Source organism: Pteronotus mesoamericanus, unplaced genomic scaffold (assembly GCF_021234165.1).
Source record: "Pteronotus mesoamericanus isolate MK-2021 breed Mesoamerican mustached bat unplaced genomic scaffold, CSHL_Meso_final scaffold_85, whole genome shotgun sequence".
NCBI lineage: Eukaryota > Metazoa > Chordata > Mammalia > Chiroptera > Mormoopidae > Pteronotus > Pteronotus mesoamericanus.
Genome location: NW_026555329.1, coordinates 65,901,828 through 65,923,053, shown reverse-complemented (window position 1 = coordinate 65,923,053; position 21,226 = coordinate 65,901,828). Strand labels below are relative to the sequence as shown.

The 21,226-nt window shown below is 41.4% G+C and overlaps 2 protein-coding genes across 4 annotated transcripts in view; both read right to left on the bottom strand.

Annotated features, from left to right (window-relative positions):
* Positions 1 to 313, bottom strand: part of STRIP2 (striatin interacting protein 2) — a 40,343-nt gene extending 40,030 nt beyond the window's left edge. Inside the window, exon 1 of the mRNA XM_054563999.1 lies at positions 149 to 313. Within this exon, the coding sequence (XP_054419974.1) occupies positions 149 to 286 (138 nt within the window). The 5' untranslated portion in view covers positions 287 to 313. The remainder of the gene's footprint in view (positions 1 to 148) is intronic.
* A 3,485-nt stretch (positions 314 to 3,798) lies between these two features.
* Positions 3,799 to 21,226, bottom strand: part of AHCYL2 (adenosylhomocysteinase like 2) — a 135,808-nt gene continuing 118,380 nt past the window's right edge. For all 3 annotated transcript variants that reach the window (XM_054564259.1, XM_054564260.1, XM_054564261.1), the window contains exons 12-17: positions 17,921 to 18,015; positions 10,496 to 10,594; positions 8,778 to 8,846; positions 8,573 to 8,651; positions 7,169 to 7,289; positions 3,799 to 6,769 (exon numbers count right to left, since the gene is read on the bottom strand). In XM_054564259.1, coding sequence (XP_054420234.1) covers positions 6,763 to 6,769; positions 7,169 to 7,289; positions 8,573 to 8,651; positions 8,778 to 8,846; positions 10,496 to 10,594; positions 17,921 to 18,015 — 470 coding nt within the window. In that variant the 3' untranslated portion in view covers positions 3,799 to 6,762. The remainder of the gene's footprint in view (positions 6,770 to 7,168; positions 7,290 to 8,572; positions 8,652 to 8,777; positions 8,847 to 10,495; positions 10,595 to 17,920; positions 18,016 to 21,226) is intronic.

The window sequence follows — 21,226 nt, the reverse complement described above, 5'->3', positions numbered from 1 at the left end:
AGGCACCCCACTCTAAGGGGCGGATGGGGGCGCGCTGGAGGAGCGGGACCTCAGGGCTGCGGAGGGAGACCGGGGCAAATCACCTCAGCCACAGCTTCCTGCTACCGGGAGTCTCCCAGCCTCAAAAGAAGATCTCCGGGCTCCTCACCTCCGACTCCCGCCGCTGGCTTTTGAACACTTCCCGGCCCTTAGGCGACGCCTGCTTTCCTTTGCCGCCGCCGCCGTTGCCGTTGCTGTTGCCATTGGCGGGCGGGCTCCCAGCCCCCGGCGCCACGGGGTCCTCCATGCTGCTCTGGTCAGCGGCTCCCCTCAGCGGCTCAGCGTTCTGTGCCCGAGGCGACCCCACCGCCCCTCGCCGCCAGCCAGGCCCCGCCCCCTCTGCAGCTACTGGCTGCGACTGCTTTCCGCAGCCCCGCCCCGCGACGTGATTGGCTGTTCGACCTCTTGGAGCGGGACTTAGAAGAGGTGGGGGCTCATTCAAGGGATTTTTTTTCCTCTTTTTTTTCAGTCCTGCGGCGTTGCTGGTAGAGGTAGACTTCTGGATTGGTTCCCAGCTCTACCTTCCGAATACTGACTGGGCCCTCAGCACTTAACCCCTCCCAAATAGCGACCTTTTCGGGGAGCTCTAGTCTCCGCCTCCTGCTCCACTGCAGTCCCTGTTTCCCAATTACTACACACCTCTACCCCCAAATCCCGGTTCCTGCACACGTCCTAACTCCCTCTTCGTCGCAGGGAAAGGTTGGCACCGCCGGGAGGCCAGGCATACCGCAGGAAACGAGGGACTCGTCCTTTCTGATAGCTGAGAGTAAAGAGGACTCATGCCGCTCGGAGTGGGGACTTAGCTAGGAATATGAGGTTTAAGAGGTGGGGTGGGGCGTTTTCACTTCACTGAAATTGTTGGTGTTTCTCAGGGCTGCTCCTGGTCATCTGCCTTTCTCTGCTAAAGTGGGGCACCTTCCTCATGTTGTGATCTAGGGAGTTAAAAATGGAGATCAAGCCCCGCACTGACCCCCAGCCTTTTGCTTCATTCTTCTAAGACCCTTCCTGGGGCAAACGAGGCTGTGTGACTTGACCACTCTGGAATTTATCTAAAAACCAGCAAATGTGTGGGCAGTCTGCGTTGGTGTGTGTGGCAGCAGCCTGAGGGGAATGAGTGGGGTTGTTCAACTGCCACTTTTTCCAGGCATTGCACCGGGCACTTTCCAGGTATATCACACTTCCGACAGGTTGTTTTCATGAGTCCAATGTTACTGATGAGGAAATCGGGACTCAAAGAGATCAATTATTCCTTGCAATTCTCAAGGTATCATATTCTGTCTCGTTTCAGCGCCTTTGAAGATACTGTTCTCTCTCTGGAGGAAACTTTCTGTTCTTCTCTTGGTTAACTTCTGTCTTTCCTTAAAGGTTCTATCTAGTCATCACATCCTTCTCTAGGCCTTCATTTTGACTCTCCTCAACCCAATCAGGCGGTGTTGACATCAAGCCAAGTCAGCCTCTATCCAAAATCTTCGTGTTTTCCACTATATACCAAAGAAAGGGGGCTGAAGGAGTTACTCTCCTTATGTCTCAGGGACAACTTGTCCCTTTCTTAAACCTATCTTTCCCTCACATTTTCCTCTGCTAGTTAGTAGGGTACAGATCAAGGTGGAGTTGAGAGGGAGTGCTCCCTGGGGCTTTCTGAGTTCCTTAATCTCTCTGGTCCTCAACATTTCCTTATTGTACCTCCCACTACTTTCCCATTGTTCTCTCATCCCCACCGCCCACCCTCTGCCCATAACCTGGATATAAGCTCCAGAGGAGGGCCAAGTTTTATTCATTTTCGTATGCCTCATTTATGTATGTTTAACACAGAGGTTCTGTACTATTGACTGAAGTTATTTGTTCGGGGTGGCGGTGGGGCAGGGGGGGGAATGCTGTCTTGTGCATTGTAGGATGTTTAGCAGAATCCCTGGCCTTTCCTCACTAGATGCCAATAGTACCCTCCCGCTAGTGTGACAACCTATTATGTCTGCAAAATGTCCCCCAGGGGCAAAATCTCCTGGGGTTGAGACCTACTGTTAACAGAATTGAATTAATATGAATTTCCAAGAAAGTCCCTGGCTCAAGGCCTAAACTATTTGATTTCTGAATCCTTTTCAGGGTATAATTTGTTAAAACTCTTACGGAATCATACTCTGCTTTGAAATGCACAACCTACGCCTAGCTCATCACTGCCACAGCACAGCACAGCCCATTAGGGTTTCTTAATAAAAGAATTATTCTATCTTCCCTCTTCCCCAATACTTCTCCTAAGCAGTGAGAGCTCTAGGATTGACAGGCCCGGAACTTCATGTTCTCTTTTGTGAGCCTAGTCAATCAGCAGGATTTCCAACAGTGTGGCAAACAGGAGTGGCCACTTTTGAGGCTTGTTCTTTTCAGCCTACCCCTAGGGCAAAGGGAGTAGAGTGATCTTCAGTTTTTGGTAGGATTGAGGACAGCTCTCAAGTCCCCTCCAGCCCAAAGCTTTTTGCTGAGTCTAGAGCTCCACCTGGCTTCACTTTCAGAAAAGGGGTTTGAAAAATTAGTATTATGGAGACTGCAAAGAATTAACATGAGAAAAGACCTCAATCCATTACCTTTTCCACAATCAGTGGAATGGAAGACAGTAAAGATCAGACATTTCTCTGATAATTATAGGTCCAGACTTTCAGAGCTTGTCATGAGGAGGAAGCTATCTGGAAACAACTCCTGGAAGAAACCAAATTAACTGAAAACTTTGAAACTAGAGGCCATGGAATTGGCACACACTCAAGTTCCTTCAGTTTACTTGAAACAAAGAAGTGACAGCTATCAATATCATTGACCACAGAGGCGCCCGTAACTGGGAGCCAATTAGGGGCTGGTCTCTAAGCTTTTCCACTTTGCAGAGATCGCTCCTGTGCCCTTATTTTTAAACCTACACTACTGTGTTTCCTTGTCCTAAAATCCAGGTTTCCTGAGGCTACTGGCAGAGGGTTGGATATATAAATAGGTGTATCACAAGGACCAAACATACCGTTTTTCCCATATAAGTGCTTCACTTTAATCTGTGGAGGTCAGATATGTGATTCAATAGGTAACACCTGACACTGAGCTTAAAAATAAAATATAGGAAGTCTTAAAATATCTAGTTTTTGAGGATATCAGGCAGCCTGAATAAAGTAGTAGAAAAAGAACATTCTCCTCTCCCCATCAAAGGCATGTGTGGGTGTAATGAGAAAATATCTTGCATTCAGAATGTAGAACTAGTTTAGGTTACCAACTAAAGCAGCTGGCTCTCAGAAAGCTGCTCAAAAATGGCTACTCTACTGGTAGTTGAGAAAGAACAGGCAGTTGGGCTCATCCTCTGGTTACTGATTCAGTCAGGCAAAATCAGACTTAAGACACAAATCTTTGCTAGGTTAATTTCTTCCCTTTGGTTGGATGTTGTCACATCCTGTTTCGGAGTCCTTAAGTCCCAAATCATGGGATGCTAGCTAGCTTCTGCGCTCTCCAGCTAAGGGTAGCACACAGAGGAATTGGAAAACCTAAAATGAGGCTTTAGTTTCTCTGTCTTAGCAGGATATTTATACATGTAATGGGGGGTTGGGCGTTAATTAGTGAAATGACCCACCATGGAATAAGGGACTCAAGGCTAAGGCCATTCATCATACTAATTGGTAACTGCTTCAGTTTTGCACATCCTTGCCCTACAGCAGGCTCTTTAGCCTGTTGTTCAGAAACCTCTCTCACCTTTGAATTTGTAGTTCACAGAAGCAAGGAATACTCTTAAGACAGGCATACATTTGAAGAATATTTTATTTATCTTTTGAGATTACATGTTCATTATTGCTGATCTAATACAATCACTTAGACATAAAGATTTCCAAGAGCCTCTCAGAAATGGTGATCCTTAGAGGTTTTATTTCCTTTCAGTAAGATGACAATGATAATTAGATGATTATTTTTATATATATGTATGTATATATAGTTTAGAACTTGTCCACATATAATTTGCTGGTGTTGCCTATTTTCTTTCCATGATTTTCCTTTATTAAAAAAAGCTTAATGCAACAATGCATTTTGATTCTTTTTTAAAACCGTGATGAAGTTAATTTTGAGAAAACCATAGGAGCAGCAATTTCAGATCTGTTCAGAGAAAAGCCAAGCAGCAAAAAAGCTTTGCAGGAGTATGTGGCCGTGGAGAGCCGTGCTCATATGGGAGGATAGGATGAGAAGGTAGGAGGGCAGAGGGAAGGTAGACCAGATTTTTTCTTTTGAGTTAAAGAAAACAGTATTTACATTAAGAATGCAAAAAGGACCTTGAAAACTAGCACAAATTTACCACAGGGAAAGTGGTAAGTATCCCCAGAGACCGAGAGAATTAGTCTTCTTTCCCATGCTTCCAGGTACCTAGGATACATCTAAGGTGGGAGCTTGAGGGAAGAGGACGCATTTGCTCTGATTGCAAGGGTAGAGGGAATAATGACCAAATTCCAACACTAAGGTAGAACCCAAATTCTCAGAGGCCTGGGCCTCCTTCTTAATGGCTGATTGATACAGGTTCCCCGGAGAGAAAGGAAGAGAAGTCAATCTGAAATTCAGAGGCAAATACCTCACTGTGGGCAGCAACACTGGCAGCCTCACCTAGAAGCCCTGCGTGGCTCCTTTATCATTTGGAATAGGTGTCTTCACTATGGCAAGGCAGAGCATGTTCTCTCATGAGCAGCACACAGTAAGCTCCATAGAGAGCCAGGCTTTGCTGAGAAACAGCAGGTTATGATTTTTGGCCCAGGAACGTACTAGGCTAGAGTCCAGATATCTGCCTAATGGAATTTTCTCTGGATATTAGGTACAAAGATTTCAATCTTTTGCAAAAGGGATCCAATTAATATGAAAATCAGAACTGGGCAGGCAAATGAAAACATTAAATGGCCTAGTGGAATTTTCAGCATCTTTAATCTTCATGAAAGAATATAGCCATGTGGCCATTTTTCAGTACTTGCTAAGATACATGGCCTCTGATGAACTAGATTACATGGGCTGAGCCCTATACAGTATTTAATGAGGCAAAGAGCCACTTACCTAAGGTCCACCTTCATAGCTCCAAAAGGAAGACCGCTTACCGACTAGCTCCAAGGATGTATGTGAAGACCAGGTAAGTTGGAGAAGGTAGAGGTTGGGGAGGAAAATTAGGGTGGGAAGGTTACAGTGATCCTGGGGGGACTGGCGTTTCCTTGAGTCACCCTGGTCTTGAGACTTTCAGGTGGACCACGATAGGGGGGAAAAAAGAAAAAACAAACCTGAGTGTAATTAGGGGTGGCAGGGGGGAAAGGACTCACTTTGTTCAAGATCTATAGGGCCACTCTAGACTTTAACTCTTAGAACCAATCTGGTTCCAATGGAACCCTAAGGCCAACAGGTCAGTTTCCAAAAGGAATCAAACTCTTAGGTGGGACGTAAAATTTCAGGCTGTTCACATTACTAATTGTGTGTAGTGTTGGAGTTATGCAAGAAACGACCTCTGAAATACAGACTCCTAAGATGGAAAAGGCCAGAGCATAAAAAGATAGCCCAACAGAGAAGAAATACCACAGACCAAACTGCAGAGACATTAGATTCACTTTCATCAATGGCTGAATGTCTGATGAAGTTCAACCTAGTCAAACTAGCTTTGATCATCTGGACCCAGTTTACAGGGTCAGCTCTGTACAGCTTAGCCAGTTAGGCTGCAAAGCCCTTCCCAGGAGACAAATAAATACAATCTGCTTCCTTAAGTTGTCAGTTTGTACCCCTGAAAGACCTGTCTCTTTTCCGAAGGCCCATGCCCCAAGTCCCATGGAAAGTTTGCCTTTTCCCGCTCAGTTTCAGGAGTAGTTTTAGGCAGTAAGAGGAAGTTTCAGGAAGCAATTTTTCACAACAAGCCCTTCTTTTCTGAGACTGTATCGATTTGGAGGGGATTCCTGGGGACTATCCAGTTAAATGACAAGGAAGTAGAACTATGGGCCCCAGTAGGGCTGCCACCCTGCTTTCTGAGCAGAGGTTAGTTGCGTTAGAAAGATGGCAAAAAAACATCTGACATATATGAGAGCTGTTGAGGAAGTAATGGAGACACATTCGTCTCGGAACCAGGAAGTGTTAAAATGGACACAAATATTTAAGGAGAAGACAGTAGTCCTGGGCAAAGGAGGCTCCCAGTAAGCACAGGCACAGCTGAGCTCTTGGTGTAGCTTGCCAAAGCCGTAACACTCTTTCCTTCCAACCATTTTATAAAGGAGGCAGTGACAGTGATGGCCGAGGCTGGGAACCCAGGCCATGTTAATTCAGTGGCTTCCAAAAGGCCTTACCTGGGGACAAACCAAAGCTAAGAGAGGCAGCTATTGAAAATGTATTCCAGAAAACCCCAGGAAACACGGAGTCTGGAATCCCTGGACTAAGTCTTGCGCCTGGCCAAGAGAAAAACGACCACTGCTAAGGCTTCCGTGGGGAACAATGCAAAAGATGCACTGGGGATGGCTTCCCCATTTCCTGCCTTCCTCAGTCTGTCCTCTGCTGCTCTCACAGCCCTCGGGGCAGTAACCACTCTGGGCCAAGGCGACAGGCACAGGATTCTAGATTTTAATAAATAAATAACCTAACATATAGGGTGAGCACGGCAGGCAGCTGATTGGAGAAGCAGCTTGCTGGATTCTTTCCTGTATAGGAGTGAAGAAAAGGCTTGGAGTTCTATTCCTTAAAACTTCTTCTGGCTTGAGTTACAGGAACTTAATACCTGGAGGGAAAAAGAAAGATGAGACTGTGAGGTTATCAGTTTGTGGGGATGCTGGGACATGAGAGCCTGCCCAGAGGTGTAACAGGGAGGCAGGGACTTTTCTGGAGTGTGCGGTGAAGGTAGGTAATTGTGGTGCTTTTCCACAACAGTGAAAAAGGCCAGTATTTCTCCATAACGAGGTAAAAATAATCAAGAAGATGAAATGAAGAAAGGCAAATTCAGGAAAGGGAATGCTAATGTCAGGAGAAAGCCTCAAAGAGTCCTTTGGGGGTGGCGGCCAGGAAGGGTGGATTTATTTTTCTGCATCCATGTAAATATAGATATGATGCAAAGACTAATTCCAGTGCAGGAAGCTCTTCACTACCCAGGTTTCCTTGTTTTCTGGGGAACCCAAGGCACCTGTAGTAATTAGGTTTGAAGGGCCCATTCTTGTTGAGTCCCAGATACTTGGCCTGTTCGTCTGTCAGCTCTGTCAGGTGGGCATCAAAGGTGGGCAGGTGTAGGCTGGCCACATACTCATCTGGAACAGACCACAGAAGCCCAGGTGTAAGCAGTCATGCTTTTTGTCTGGCTGCTCTCTCCAGGTTTAAGGCCAGGTTAGGCCTTAAAAACTTGAAAGACACCTTCTAATTCTTGTAGCTGAATAAGACATGCTCAACTTTTGCTCACTGGCCCTTAGTTCTAAGGGACGGCTGCTCGCACTTTAAGCTCATGACTTTTTCAAAGCCACAACAGTTCTTCCTTAAAAGCTGTTTCAGCCTTGAACCATTCCTTCCTCAGAAAGGTAAGTGAGAAATGAAAGCAGTAATAGGCCTTTGGGTCTAAAACAAAGGATGGGATAATGGGGGGGACTAAAAAATGGGAAGCTCCAACTTTAGTTCTACCTTGAACTCCGTACCCTGAGTCACTCAGAAAAACTAATATTTGTAAATCTGAAAGGAATGACTAAGAATGATACTACATTGGTTGCTTTGTTTTCAGCAGGCTTAGTTCTCTTAGGTGTTGCTGTTTACATTCTCTTACCTAAATATATATTACTTATTCAGAATTTTATGTCATTTCCTATGTATTTGTTTGGTTTCCCTAACTTCATTTATTCATTCAGCATATGAACTCTTCTCCTTCTTTTATGTCCTTCCAAGATGTCTATTCAAGGTAAAACATGTCAACTTCTAACAGCTGCTCTGCATCTAGTGCTAACGCAAAACGAAACCAGAAGCTGATATATTCCCTGATCTCTGCCTTGGGAGCCTATAAACACACTGTATCAGTTCAGGTGCTTGAGGCAGGTTCTTTAAAAATTTAAGACAGTTTAATGTTTCTCTTATACAAAACACCCACATAACTAAACTCTCCATAGAAGCTATTCAGCATTTTCCCTTTGGCCTGAAACAATGGGGTAAGAGTTGGAAGGTGTAGTATGAAAGCCTTCTTGGTCTGAGAAAAGTCTGGTAGGGGCTATCTAGAACTGCAGTAAATCAGATGTCACAAGGTAGGGGGCGATTCCTCTAGCTTGGGGAAAATCTTTTTCTCCTTTGAGATTCTTACAAATAAGAGAAAATCCTTAACATTCACAGGCAAGTAAACTAAATCACAACAAAGTGTCATGACTTCACTGGAGCAACCCATGTGGAAAATGTGATAAATCTGCTGACGACGAAACCTAGGAATCATAGCTACTACTTTACAAGATAAACGTATCTTTTCCCCCTGTTCTTAAGCAATATAATGCCCCCAAACTTCATTTAGCATCTGACTCTGAACTACCTCTGTAAGGATGGGGATGGAAGAGCACATGCTTACCCATTTTCTTGGGCAACAGGTAGACATCCTGCTTATAGCGACCCTCCGGAGCATTGTAAAGCTCTATCAAGGCAAGAGCCTAGAAAAGCAGAGAGACAAACGGGCGCTGACATGCCGCTCACAGCAATCCAGCCCATACCAAGTGAAATCCTGGTAGTCTTACGACCCGCTCCAGTCCACTGCTTTCCCACTCCGGAGGCCTTACCTGGGTAGTAGCGGTAATTGAGAGCACAAATGTAGGCACTGTGGAGCAGCTTAGGTTCAGCAGACGGCCCTGGAGAGCAAGGATTGAAACACAGACTGGTTAGGACAAAGTCTCTAGCCTCTGGGGAGTGAGGGAAGAGCATGTCTACTAGTCTTCAAATATTTCCCAACTAACACTGCTGGACAAAAGGAGGTGCGCAATAAAAAGAAATTAATTGACATTTAAGGGAAACCATAAAAAGTTCTGGAAAATTCGATGAAGGTAATGGACAAAAGATCTCTGGTATTATGTAAAAAGGAATAGAGACGGTCACATGATACTGAGGCTTAGGCCAAGGAAGAGTGCATTTGTCTGAATTTCCTACTTTCTCCAGCAGAATATTCTCCTAAGGTATTGACAGTTCTTTGAAAGACTACCCTTGACAATGATGTAGTCAAATCCAGGGCCAATCTCTCCAGGCTGGGAGGGAAGATTCTTTTGGATTTAGGAAGCTGCGATGACTTTTGTGCTTCTTTCTCAGTTTGGCCCTCCTAATTCAAGGGCAGTCTTGCATTTTGAGTGGATGATTCAAAGACTAGAAGAGCCAGAAACTGCCCCCAATGCCATCTTTTCCTACTTCATTTCCTAGGAAACTTGACAACTTTTTTTGCTCAGTCATAGGAATTAAAAACAACTGGTCCTTGCTTTTGTTGCCAAAATTACTAGAAGGGACCTTCCAGGGCAACTAGAAATAAGTTACCAGACAGTGGGCTGACGTCAAAGCAATTAATATCTAACAACCTGTCCTCCGCACCCCCAGGACAACTCCTTTCTTGTGAAGAAATAATTCAGTCCCTTTACAGATGCTGTAAAGTATTTGAGAAAGTGAGATAAGGTGAGAGAACAGGGAGGATATGCAAACGTAAATGTAAGTCCCCTACATGAAGACAGTATGTATTTTACATTTTCAAATTCTGTTCCTTTGATTAGGAAAAGAAAAAAAGACGAACTCAAAACTCGAGAAAAGTATATCATCCTTCTTGTTATTTTGGTATGTTTCCCTAAAGAAGAGAAAGTGTCAAGGTAAAAACAAGGGGCATTGTTACCGCTGTCAGGAATTTATGACTAGGGAAGAGAAGCTTTCATGAAAGGAAAAGTGGCCAAACATTGACATAAAAGGCCAAGTGGAATGAAAGTCAAGACTAAGTCTGAGCTAGGAGAAGCCAGGAGAAGGAAGTATCAATCACAGAAGAGTACATACTACAATAGATACCTGGCTCAGTTCAGGAGTTCTCCTCAAAAACAGGGAATCTATCCGCAAAGACATGACCTACCTGGAGCTTGCCTAAGATAGTCTTAGTTACAATCAGGAATATCTACTTTGTGCTTGCTGATTAAATCATCCCACAAATGACATTATCTCTCTGTAACCATCACTCAGAGTGGCATTGGTCCTATTCATTAATTTCTTTTACAGTAATAGTCATTATCTGACTCAGCCTGCAGAGTGACGTGGAAAGACAGGATAATTGGTGAAAAGTGGGGAACCAAAATAGTTTCTTAACTGTCAAATGAAAATGAAAAGACCTTTCACAGTTAGATATAAAATCCATTGGTAAAGCAGTTAAGCTTGTACTTAAAGGAGTTGAAAAGCATGAGGGAGCATGAAGAAAGGGGGATGTGGGCACTGCAGCCTCTCCTGTCAGGGCCGAATCTCTCTTACCAGCCCCCGGTCTCACCTCTGCCAGCAGTACTATCCTCTTGCCATCAGGCCATATTACATGGTCCACTTGGGATCTCACTCGCTCCCAGGTCAATTCTGGTGTCCGCAGACTCGCCTGGAATACATACAGCGCACACATCATCAGCCGTGCCAGGCCCCACTTTGTGGACGAAAAGATGGTGAAGGGAGCCATTTCAAATAGCAAGTTGAAAGGAGCAACCAACATGCCAGATGGAGAATACCTGTCCTGGGTTGGTCAGGACTGTTCCATTTCAGGAAATTTAATCTTAGGCCCAGCCAGGGAGAGATCACTCAGGATGTCATTCCACAACATATACAGTACGCCCACTCTCTGCTGAGCACAGTAAAAGGTGCTATGGGAAATACAAAAGAAACCAAAGACATGGTTTCTGCCTTCAAAAAGCTCTTATTTTGATTGGGGACACAAAACAATACATATGTGAGGGGGGAAAAGCCTTTAAAATACTTACAAAGCAACATGCAAACAAGTGCAAATTAATACAGTGCAAACTGAATACGTAAGTGCCGAGGAGACACACACACGGAAAGATCAGGGCTGAGTGAGATTAGTCAGAGAGGGCTGAATATGTCCTACACATAGCATGCTGGAGCCCAAGTTCTGCCCTCATGTCCCAGTGTCCCAGTGTCCCCCTTCTTAATGATGGTGGTTCACCCTAAGTGACAGAAGCTTTGTGACCTAAGTGCAAATGTGAAGTAGCCTTTAGAGAAATGCTTAATGGTAGAGTAAAGCTCCCAATGGCTCACCCTCCTTCCATTTCTGTATATTGTATATTCCGAGAACAAGAGAAGAAATGTTAAGTGTATTAACAGCAGCAATCAAATAACAGTCACAGGGTTTAGTCTGAAGACAACAACTTCCTTCTTCCAATAGGCAATGCCTAAAATAGAAAGGGAATCCATCGTCTAAGACTGCCTATTGCCTCAAACTGGTTAAGTTGAGAAGTTCTGTCAAATAGCAGTTTTCAGACAAATAAAGAGAAACACTTCAGATATACAATAATCGTTTACTATACTATACCAACATACATACTATATTCTAGGCACTGTAGTAAAGGACACGGTTGTAGATAACACTCTTCTACTAGACTGTGGGCTATTTATAGATAGGGATTGTATCTTCTTTTCATTATCAGCCTGGTGGGAGAGACAGACATATAATGATATTTCAGTATATTCAGGGCTGTATTAATGGTCTGGTCCATTTATTATGTAGATGGGAAATAAAAAAATTTCTTGAGCTGTCAATTTCATAAATTTCCCCTCTCTAGAGGGGAATTTGGCAGTAGCTAACAAGATTTTATATGTACCTAATCCCTAACCAATATTTTAAGGCTCTCTACCCTATAGAAACACTTGTTGAAGTTCAGAAATATAAATGCCCAAGAATGTTTAGCCAGTGTTATAAATTTATAATAGTAAAAATGTAAATCAACAAGGAAATGGCTATGTAAATCAGGATAATTCCAAACAATGGAATATTATGCAATTGTTTAAAAGAAAACACAAGTATATCTATGTGTTAACATGAAAACCAATTCTTACTGCTAAGTGGAAAAAAAAAATCAAGTTGCAGAATAATATACTATAATTTCAATTATGTAAATTTTTAATTTCTTACTTTAAACACATTTATATTGTTTGAAATATTAAGCTAAAAAAGTATTACTTTAAAATTAGAATTTTAAAAAGAAATTTTATAAATAAATACTGTAAATAGAGTTAATAAGAAATTTAAGCAAACAGGTAATTTTGGGAAGTTAAGGATATATAAGGTAAATCCCTTAGCCTTCAGAAATACCACCATGGAATGCAATAACCACAAAGAGCCAAGAGATACTTCTCGGTGACATTGGTATTTATTTATTAAGATGATGGGACTTTAAAGTACTTCAAGTTCTTAGTGTCTCACACTTCTAATCTCCCAGAAGACAAGCAATGTTGGTGACTGGGAGTGAAGGGCTACTCCATGGTTAACAAGAGTCTCCTGTCTTAGAAAGTATTTCCTGAGGAAAAAAAGATATGGTGGACTCAAGGAAAGGACACCTCTTATGAATATCATAAAATGATCAATGCTTAGTAGAGGTTACAAGAGCACAGGAATAGCTACGCTGCAAGCAAAAGAGCTGAGGGTCAGTTTAAAAATGGGGTTTGAAGAGCTGTCCCTGCACCTCCAATAACCCACTTAGTTCCATTTGGCAGGCACGCTCTCACGAGAAGGGTTTCCTAGGGCTCCAGCACAGCTTTACAAAAATTTCTCTTAAAGACACCCAATTGTCTTTACTGTGGATTTACAATCACTAAACAATCTACTAGGAAAACGTTCCCTAATGCAGACTACGTTTCCAAACTAGGTGTATGTCCCACCGTAAATCAGCCCATCACTATGCTTGCACAAATCGAAATTACACGGTTTTGAACAATGCACATCAGTTTTTCCGGGGAAAAAAACTGGTTCTAGTTCTGCAGAGCATGGAGTCAAGAGCAAGTCTCAGGTTGTAATTCTTTGGCCAACAAAAACTTTTAAAGCCTGTGTACATCATGGTTTAACCACTTGAACTGTGAAACTTACAATCGTACAGACCTTTTATGTGATGCATATGGGTAAGCAGGTCTGCTTTCAAGGGAGAGGAAACATATGTAAGACACAGCCAAAAGGCAGCTAGGAGCTCAGTCCCTATCACATGTTCCCAAAGTATTCACATCATTAATGTTCCTCAGAAAAAAATGCAGCTTTCTAAATGACCAATTTTTGATGAGCTAGCTAGTCCTTCCTAAAAATGCAGCAGTCAACATCTCAAGCTTAGGTAAAACTATAAATTTCTACTTAAAAAAACCAACCAACCAAAACTATTAAACTTTTGAATACTGAAAATACAGGGAGAGTCACGGCCGGATGGCTGTTTGTTGGAGCATCGTTCTGTACAACAAAAGGTTGAGGATTCAATTCCCGGTCAGGGCATATGCCTAGGTTGTGGGTTTGATTCCTGATTAGGGCACATTTGGGAGGCAGCCAATCGATGTTTCTCTCTAACATCAATGTCTCTCTCTCTAAAATCAATAAACAGATCCTTGGGTGAGGATTAAAATAAAAATCTGAATAAAAACTTACCAACTCACTCTCCTTCACAGTTTCACCGAGCTGACTTAACAGCGATTCTTCACTCTTTCTCATACTCCACACCCAATCCATTTAGTAAATCCCATTGATCCTACTTTCATAATATATCACTTCTTATTACCTTCACTGCTTACCCATCTGATCTAAGCTACCAACTTCTATCGCTGGAAATACTGAAGAGCCTCCCGTTGTCCCTATCACTGCTCAAGCTCCAGACATGTTTTCTTTATGTAACAGCCAGAGTAACCTTTCAAAACACAAGTCAGGGAACTTCTGGTCAAGACGGCAGTATAGGTTAATGCAGTGCTCGCCTCCTCCTACAACCACATCGGAATCACCACTGAACTACAGAACAATCATCATTCAGAACCACCTGAAGCTGAGTTCAATGGCAGTCCTGCAAGTAGGGAATTTAAAGAAGCCACAATGAGACTTGTGTGGTGAAGGGGTAGAGCCCACACACAAGTGTGTTGGATAAAAATCCAAAAGGATTTCTCAGCTGTGGAGGTCCCCCCTGAGAAATGTGGGTCGGGTCCCAGCCATACACCAGGCCCCCCAGCAGCCCAGGCTTCAAGTGCTGGAAAGAGAAGTCCCCATAACTTCCAGCTGTAAAAACAGACTTTGTAGACCAGAAGGGATGGCAAGAAATATTAAAGCAAGGACCTACAACCAAGACTACTCTACCTGGTGAAGCTATCATTTAGAATTGAAGGACAGCTGAAGTGCTTCTCAGACAAGAAAAAGTTAAAGGAGTTCATCATCACCAAACCAGTATTATATGAAGTGTTAAAGGGTCTTCTTTAAGAAGAAAAAGAAAAAACGATAAAAATATGAACAATAAGCGCTGGCCGGGTAGCTCAGCTGGTTAGAGCATCATCCCAATACACAAAGGTTGTGAGTTCAATCCTGGTCAGGGCATGTACAAGAATCAACGAATGAATGCATAAATAAGTGGAACAACAAATCTCTCTCTTTCTCAAATCAATATATAAAAAAAGAACAATAACATGGCAATTAATACATATCAAATTTAAAAAACAAAATAAATGAACAAGCAGAACAGAAACAGACTCACAGATACAGAGAACATTTTGACAGTTGCCAGATGGGAGAGGGGTTTGGGAGAGGGGTGAAAAAAGTGAAGGAATTAATAAGTACAAATTGGTTGTTGTAGAACAATAATGGGGATATAAAGTAAGTATAGGAAATATAATCAATAATATATTTTTTTTAAAAAAAGATTTTATCTATTTTTAGAGGGGTAGGGAGGGAGAAAGAGAGGGAGAGAAACATCAATATGTGGTTGTCTCTCGCATGCTCTCCCATTGGAGACCTGGCCCACTACTCAGACATGTGCCCTAACTGGGAATCAAACCTGCAACCCTTTCGTGCACAGGCCGGCATTCAATCCACTGAGCCACACCAGCCAGGGCTAATCAATAATATTCTAATAACTATGTATGGTGTCAGATTGGATGTGAGATTTACTGGGATAATCACTTATTAAATTATGTAATGTCTAATCACTGGGATGCACACCTGAAACTAATATAATAATGTATGTCAACTGCAACTGATATTTAAAGATGATTAAAAAATAAAATAAAACAAAACATATGTCAGATTTTTGTCAGTCACCTGTTCAAAACCATCCAATGGCTTCCCTTGTTCTCAGAATAAAATGTAAAATCCTTAACATGGCCTACAAAGCTCTACATAACATGTACTCCTTGAGTTGTGTCCAATCCTCATCCCCTGGCCTATTCTGTTCCTGCCAAGGTGGCATCCTTTCTGTTCCTCAAACACATTAAGCCCTTTCTACCTCAGGGTCTTTTATTTGCCATTCTCTCTGAAGAGAATGCTCAGAGGACTTGCTCCCTTAACTCATTCAGGTTTTTCTTCAAATGTTATCTCCTCAAAAAGACATTCCTTGATATCCTAACTAAAACAGCAACCTCAATGTCTTCGCCTTGCTGTTTTTCTTCAACATTAGGCACTGACAATAATTATCTATTTATTTATTATCTGTCCCCCACATTAGAATATAAAGTTCAAGACAGCAAGCATATTGTTATTCACTGCTATTCTTCGGACAAGCACTTGGCACAGGGCAGAGCAAGTATTCAATACAAATTTGCTAACTAGGGAATGAACACCCTGGTTTCAATTATTGTTGAGTTTGCTATTTCCTTAAATTTCATTTTACATGCCCTGTGCCACTACCGTCAAAGGTTGAGTAACTTTAATTTTTCTAAAGCTCTTTTGAGCATCCCCCTTTCTGGGCTATTTGGTTTAGTCATATACTTTCTGCTAAGAAAAGCACAAAAAGAACTGAGAGATGGCCTTTGGCTAGTGTCCCTGGCAGACACTGGGGCTACCTAGCAATACTAGCAAAACTAGGTCTAGTTTCAACATAAAAGCCAGGGTGATCCTTTAAAAATAAAAGCCATCCTTTTAAAACACAAGTCAGTTGTAATAAATCCTACAAGAGCTCCTTATTTCTCTCAGAATATAATCAGCAGCTCTTACAAGGGCCTATGAGACCCTGTAAGCTCAGGCTCATCCCCTCTCCGACCTCACCCTGAGATAGTACTTATGTCTGGGCTGCCTTCAGAGGAGTGATTACCTTCGCAATTTGAAGTTAATCTAGAAATTGTGAGAAGGTACTAGTACAGCATGCAGGGAAACAAATTTAAAAAACAAAACAAAACTAGACTAGAAGCAAAAAATCCTGGATTTTGTGTTCCAATTTCATTTTTAAATTAATGTATATGACTAAATAATGTACTTAACTTCTTAGTTTCTCAACTGAAAATCAGGGATAAGAATGATGTCTCATGGGGTGTTCAAGAGGGTGAAATGAGATAAAGTAAAAATATAAAAATACACAATTGTATTTGGAATTGTATTTTTATTTCAGCGCTTGAGGGCTTAGAAGGAGAAAATTCCTTCCCCCTTCCCTTAATCAGAACATTTCTCATTAGGGCTTAGAGTAGGACTACTTTCCTTAAGCTTTTCCCATTGGAGGCTCTATAAGCAGATTAATCCAGAAAAGTACAAGCATGTGCTAGACAGTTTTAGAAATATTAATATCTTAGACTATTTACTAACGGGGCAGTATGGCACGTAAGTGAAACCTAACAACAACTACAAAAAGAACTAAATGATTCATTAAAAGCAAGATATCAGGGTAAAACAGAGTAATGGAGCCATGCCACTCAGAAACCTCAAGGGTAGAAACAGGCTTTGGTAGGTGGTTTGTCCAGCTGTTTTTATAAATAGAAGAATAGAGCAGAGTTAAAAAGAAACCATTTAAAATAGATACTATGAGAAACCGTTTAAAATAGATATTGTCCAATAGGCTCTCAGTATATGAACTGATCCTTACCTGGCAATGCTGAAGCTCAATCAGAGCAGCCCTCAGTGGAGAGAAAAGCATGCTTTGCTTGAGCCATTTACCCAGAGAGAAAGACAGTTGTGCCAGAAAAATGCCAGAAAAACTTAAAACCAGAGTGAAAGTCACAATGAGACATACTTTGGTAAGTCTGAAAAGAAATAAATAACACTTCTATTAACTATTACTTGGGCAACTTAGTTGGACCAAGTGTCATGTTGGATTTAAAAATTTTAGGGTGAATATAATCAAATTAGAGAACCAAAGTGATACATTTTCCAGGTTTGAGGAATACGAGGAACATGTGCCACTGAGTTGACTGTGGCACCTACAGATCTAATTACTGTAAGTTTGGAAAAGAGTCCAGAGGAGACTGAGACCAATGAAAGAGAGAATGAGAAAAAAGAAACCACAGTATTTGCCAGACACAGTCAAACTTAAGCCATGTTCTCATTCCAGCCTATAGACTTCACTCCCTTGACTTATTTCCTTAAACCAACCTATTTATCTCGCTTTTATGGTAAAATTAAACATCCCCAAGATACTGAGTACCATTTAATGATGGACCCACATGTATTATATTCTTTTTGTAGTTTTGAATTTACCCATCTCTCAATCCTAAACATAAAGATAAAATGGCTTACAGTGTAAGTAGGTATCAAGCTTACAAGAAGACAACAATCACTTGAAATGATTATGCTGAGACAAAGAAGCTTTATATTATCCACAAGCAAAGATCATAGGGCTAGTAAGGGAACAGACTGTGGACAGCTCTGCTAGGACAGTCATGTTTAGGATGGCTGGTGACCCTGCTCTTTCCTCTTCCAGTTTTTTTTCTTGGCAAGGAGAAAAGAAGAAGCCCCCAGTGATGATTCGCTTAATCTTACCACATCAATCTCCGTGTTGGAATGTCCCATGTTACAGACAATGCAGCTATTCTTCATACGGTCCAAGTGCTCTCTGGTTACCACATTCTTGTTACCTTAAAAACAGAAGAGACAGCCACATGAGAAGGACTGAAGCTAGACCCCTACCTCACACCATATGTAAAATTTAACTTGAAATGGATTAGAGACCTAAATGTAAGAGCTAAAACTTACTCTTAGCCAAACATGGGAATAAATCTTTCTAACCTTGAGTTAGACAATGGTTTCTTACATATAACATCTAAAGCACAAAAATAAAAAATAAATAACTAAATAAACTGAACCATACTGAAATTAAAACTTTTGTGCTACAAATTATACCACCAAGAAAGTGAAAAGAAAACATACAGAACAGGCCAAATACTTGCAAATCATATAACAGATAAGGAATTTGTATCCAAAATTTGTAAAGAACTCTTTAAACACCTCAATAAAATGACAACTCAATTTAAAAATGAACAAATGCCTTAACTGGTGTGGCTCAGTGGGTGGGGCATCATCCCACAAGCCAAAAGGTCACTAGTTCAATTCCTGGTCAGGGCCCATGTCTGGGTTGCAGGCCAGGTCCCCTGTTAGAGGGGTGGAGGAGGCAGCCAGTTGATGTTTCCCTCAAACATCAGTATTTCTCTCCCTCCCGTTCTCCCTCCCTTCATTTCTCTCTAAAAATAAACAAGTTCTTTTTTAAAAAATGAGCAAATGACCTACATAGACATTTCTTTGAAAAAAGATGTACAAAAGAAGATGTGCCAAGAGGCACATGAAAAGATGCTCAACTTCATCAGGGAAATGCAAATCAAAACCACAATGAGATACTACTTCACACCTGCTAGGATGGCTACTGTCAAAAAGACAGACATTAACAAATACTGGTAAATATGTGACGAAACTGCAAGTCTCATGCATAAAATGGTGGGGTCACTTAAGAAAAGTTTGTTCAGCAATTCCTCAAAATGTTAAAAGTAGGGTTATATGATCCAGCAGTTCCACCTGGAGTTATATACCAAAGAAAACTGAAAACATGATCAAGGAAAATTTTCACACAGCGTTCACATTAGCATTATTCTTTTTTTTTTTCCAATTACAGTTTACATTCAATATTATTTTGTATTTGTTTTAGGTGTACAGGATAGTGGTTAGACAATCATATACTTTACAAAGTGTGTCCCCCCAACTATGTATGGCATCATACATAGTTATTAAAATATTACTGACTATATGCCCTATTTATGTTTTACATCCCTGTGACTTTTTTAACTACGAATTTGTACTTCTTAATCCCTTCACCTTTTCCACCCAGTCCCCCAACTCCCTCCCCTGTCAACCATCAGTGTGTTTTCTGTATCTATAAGTCTGTTTCTATTTTATTTGTTCATCTATTTTGTTCTTTAGGTTCCACATGTACAGTAAATGAAATGAAATGGTATTTGTCTTTGTCTGACTTACTTCACTTAGCATAATACCCTCTGGATCCATCCATGCTGTTGCAAATGATAAGATTTCATACTTTTTTATGGCTGAATAATATATGTACCACAACTTTTTTTAACCCACTCATGTATTAATAGGCACTTGGGATGCTTGCATATCTTGGCTATCATATATGATGCCGCAATGGACAGGGGAGTGCATATATTCTCTGGATTAGTGTTTGGGGTTTCTGCAGATACATGCCCAGAAGTAGAACTGCTGGGTCATAAGGCAGATCCATTTGTATTTTTTTGAGAACCCTCCATACTGTTTTCCATAGCGACAGCAGCATTATTCTTAATAGCCTCAAAGTGAAAACAACTCAGATATCCACCAATTGATAAGTGGATAAATAAAATCTGGTGTAGCATATCCTTAAAATGAAATATTATTCAGCAATAAAAAAAAAATGAAATATTGATACAGGTCACAAAATGGATGAACATTGACATTATGTTGAATTAAAAAAAGCCAGTAACAAAAGACCACATACTGTATGATTACATTTATATGAAATGTCTGGAATAGGCAAATCTGTACAGACAGAGATTAATGGTTGCCTAGGGCTGAGGGAAGGTGGGGGTCAGAATGAGAAGTGACTGCTAATAGCATGGGGTTTTTTTTTGGGGATGATGAAAATGTCCCAGAATTAGAATATAGATATTCTCATTCTCTCTCTCTTTTTCTCTCTTCTCTCTTTCTCCTCTCTCTTCTTTCTCCTCTCTCTTTCTCTCTCCTCTCCTCTCTCTCTCCTTTCTTCTCTCTCTCTCTCTCTCTCTCTCTCTCTTTCTCCTCTCTCTTCCCTCTCTTGTCTCCCCTATCTCTCTCTCTCTCATCTCTCTTTTCCCTCTCCCTTTCACGCTTGCGCACCCTGGCTGGGTGGTACAGTTGGTTGGAGTGTTGGCCTGTACACCAAAAGGTTGCAGGTTTGATTCCCAGTCAGGGCACAGATCAAGGTTGCAGGTTCGATCCCTGGCTGGGGCACATAGGAGAGGCAAACCCATCAATGTTTCTCTCTCACATAGGTGTTTCTCTCTCTCTCCTCCCCTCCCCCTCTACCCCCTCAGTTCCTTTCTCTAAAAATCAATAATGTTCTCAGGTGAGGATTAAAACATAATAAATAAATATATCAATGAAGAATACATAGAGTGAATTTTTTGATATGTGGATTATATCTCAAAAAAAAATTAGGTTGTGGTGACAGTTATATAACCCTACAAATGGTAAAAAACATTAAACTGTAAACTCAAGTGGGTAAAATCTATGGTATGTGAATTAGATCTCAATAAATCTATTTTAGCCCTGGCTGGTGTGGCTCAGTGGACTGAGTGCCAGTATGCGAACTGAAAGGTCGCTGGTTCGATTCCCAGTCAGGGCACATGCCTGGGTTGCTGGCCAGGTCCCCAGTTGGGGGCATACGAGAGGCAACCAATCGATGTATCTCTCTCATGTTGATGTTTCTCTTCATCTGTTTTTCCCTCCCTTCCCCTCTCTCTAAAAATAAATAAATACAATCTTTAAAAATTAAAAAAAAATCTATTTTAAAAAATAGATTAATGGATTGATGGGAAGAACAGTTTCTTGTGATCCCTGTTCTCTGCCCCCAGCTCTTCCTGAGCCTACATATATACTTTTATTCTTAAATATTCCAATTTTCTTCCTCTAAAATGTAATTATAAAAGAAAGCCAATGTTCTAATAGTTTAAGTTCTATCATAAAGATAAAATCTCAGTCCAAGAAAACTAACCATTTCTGCATATTCCTCTCTAAAACTCAAAATCTACTTCTTTAGAATTAACA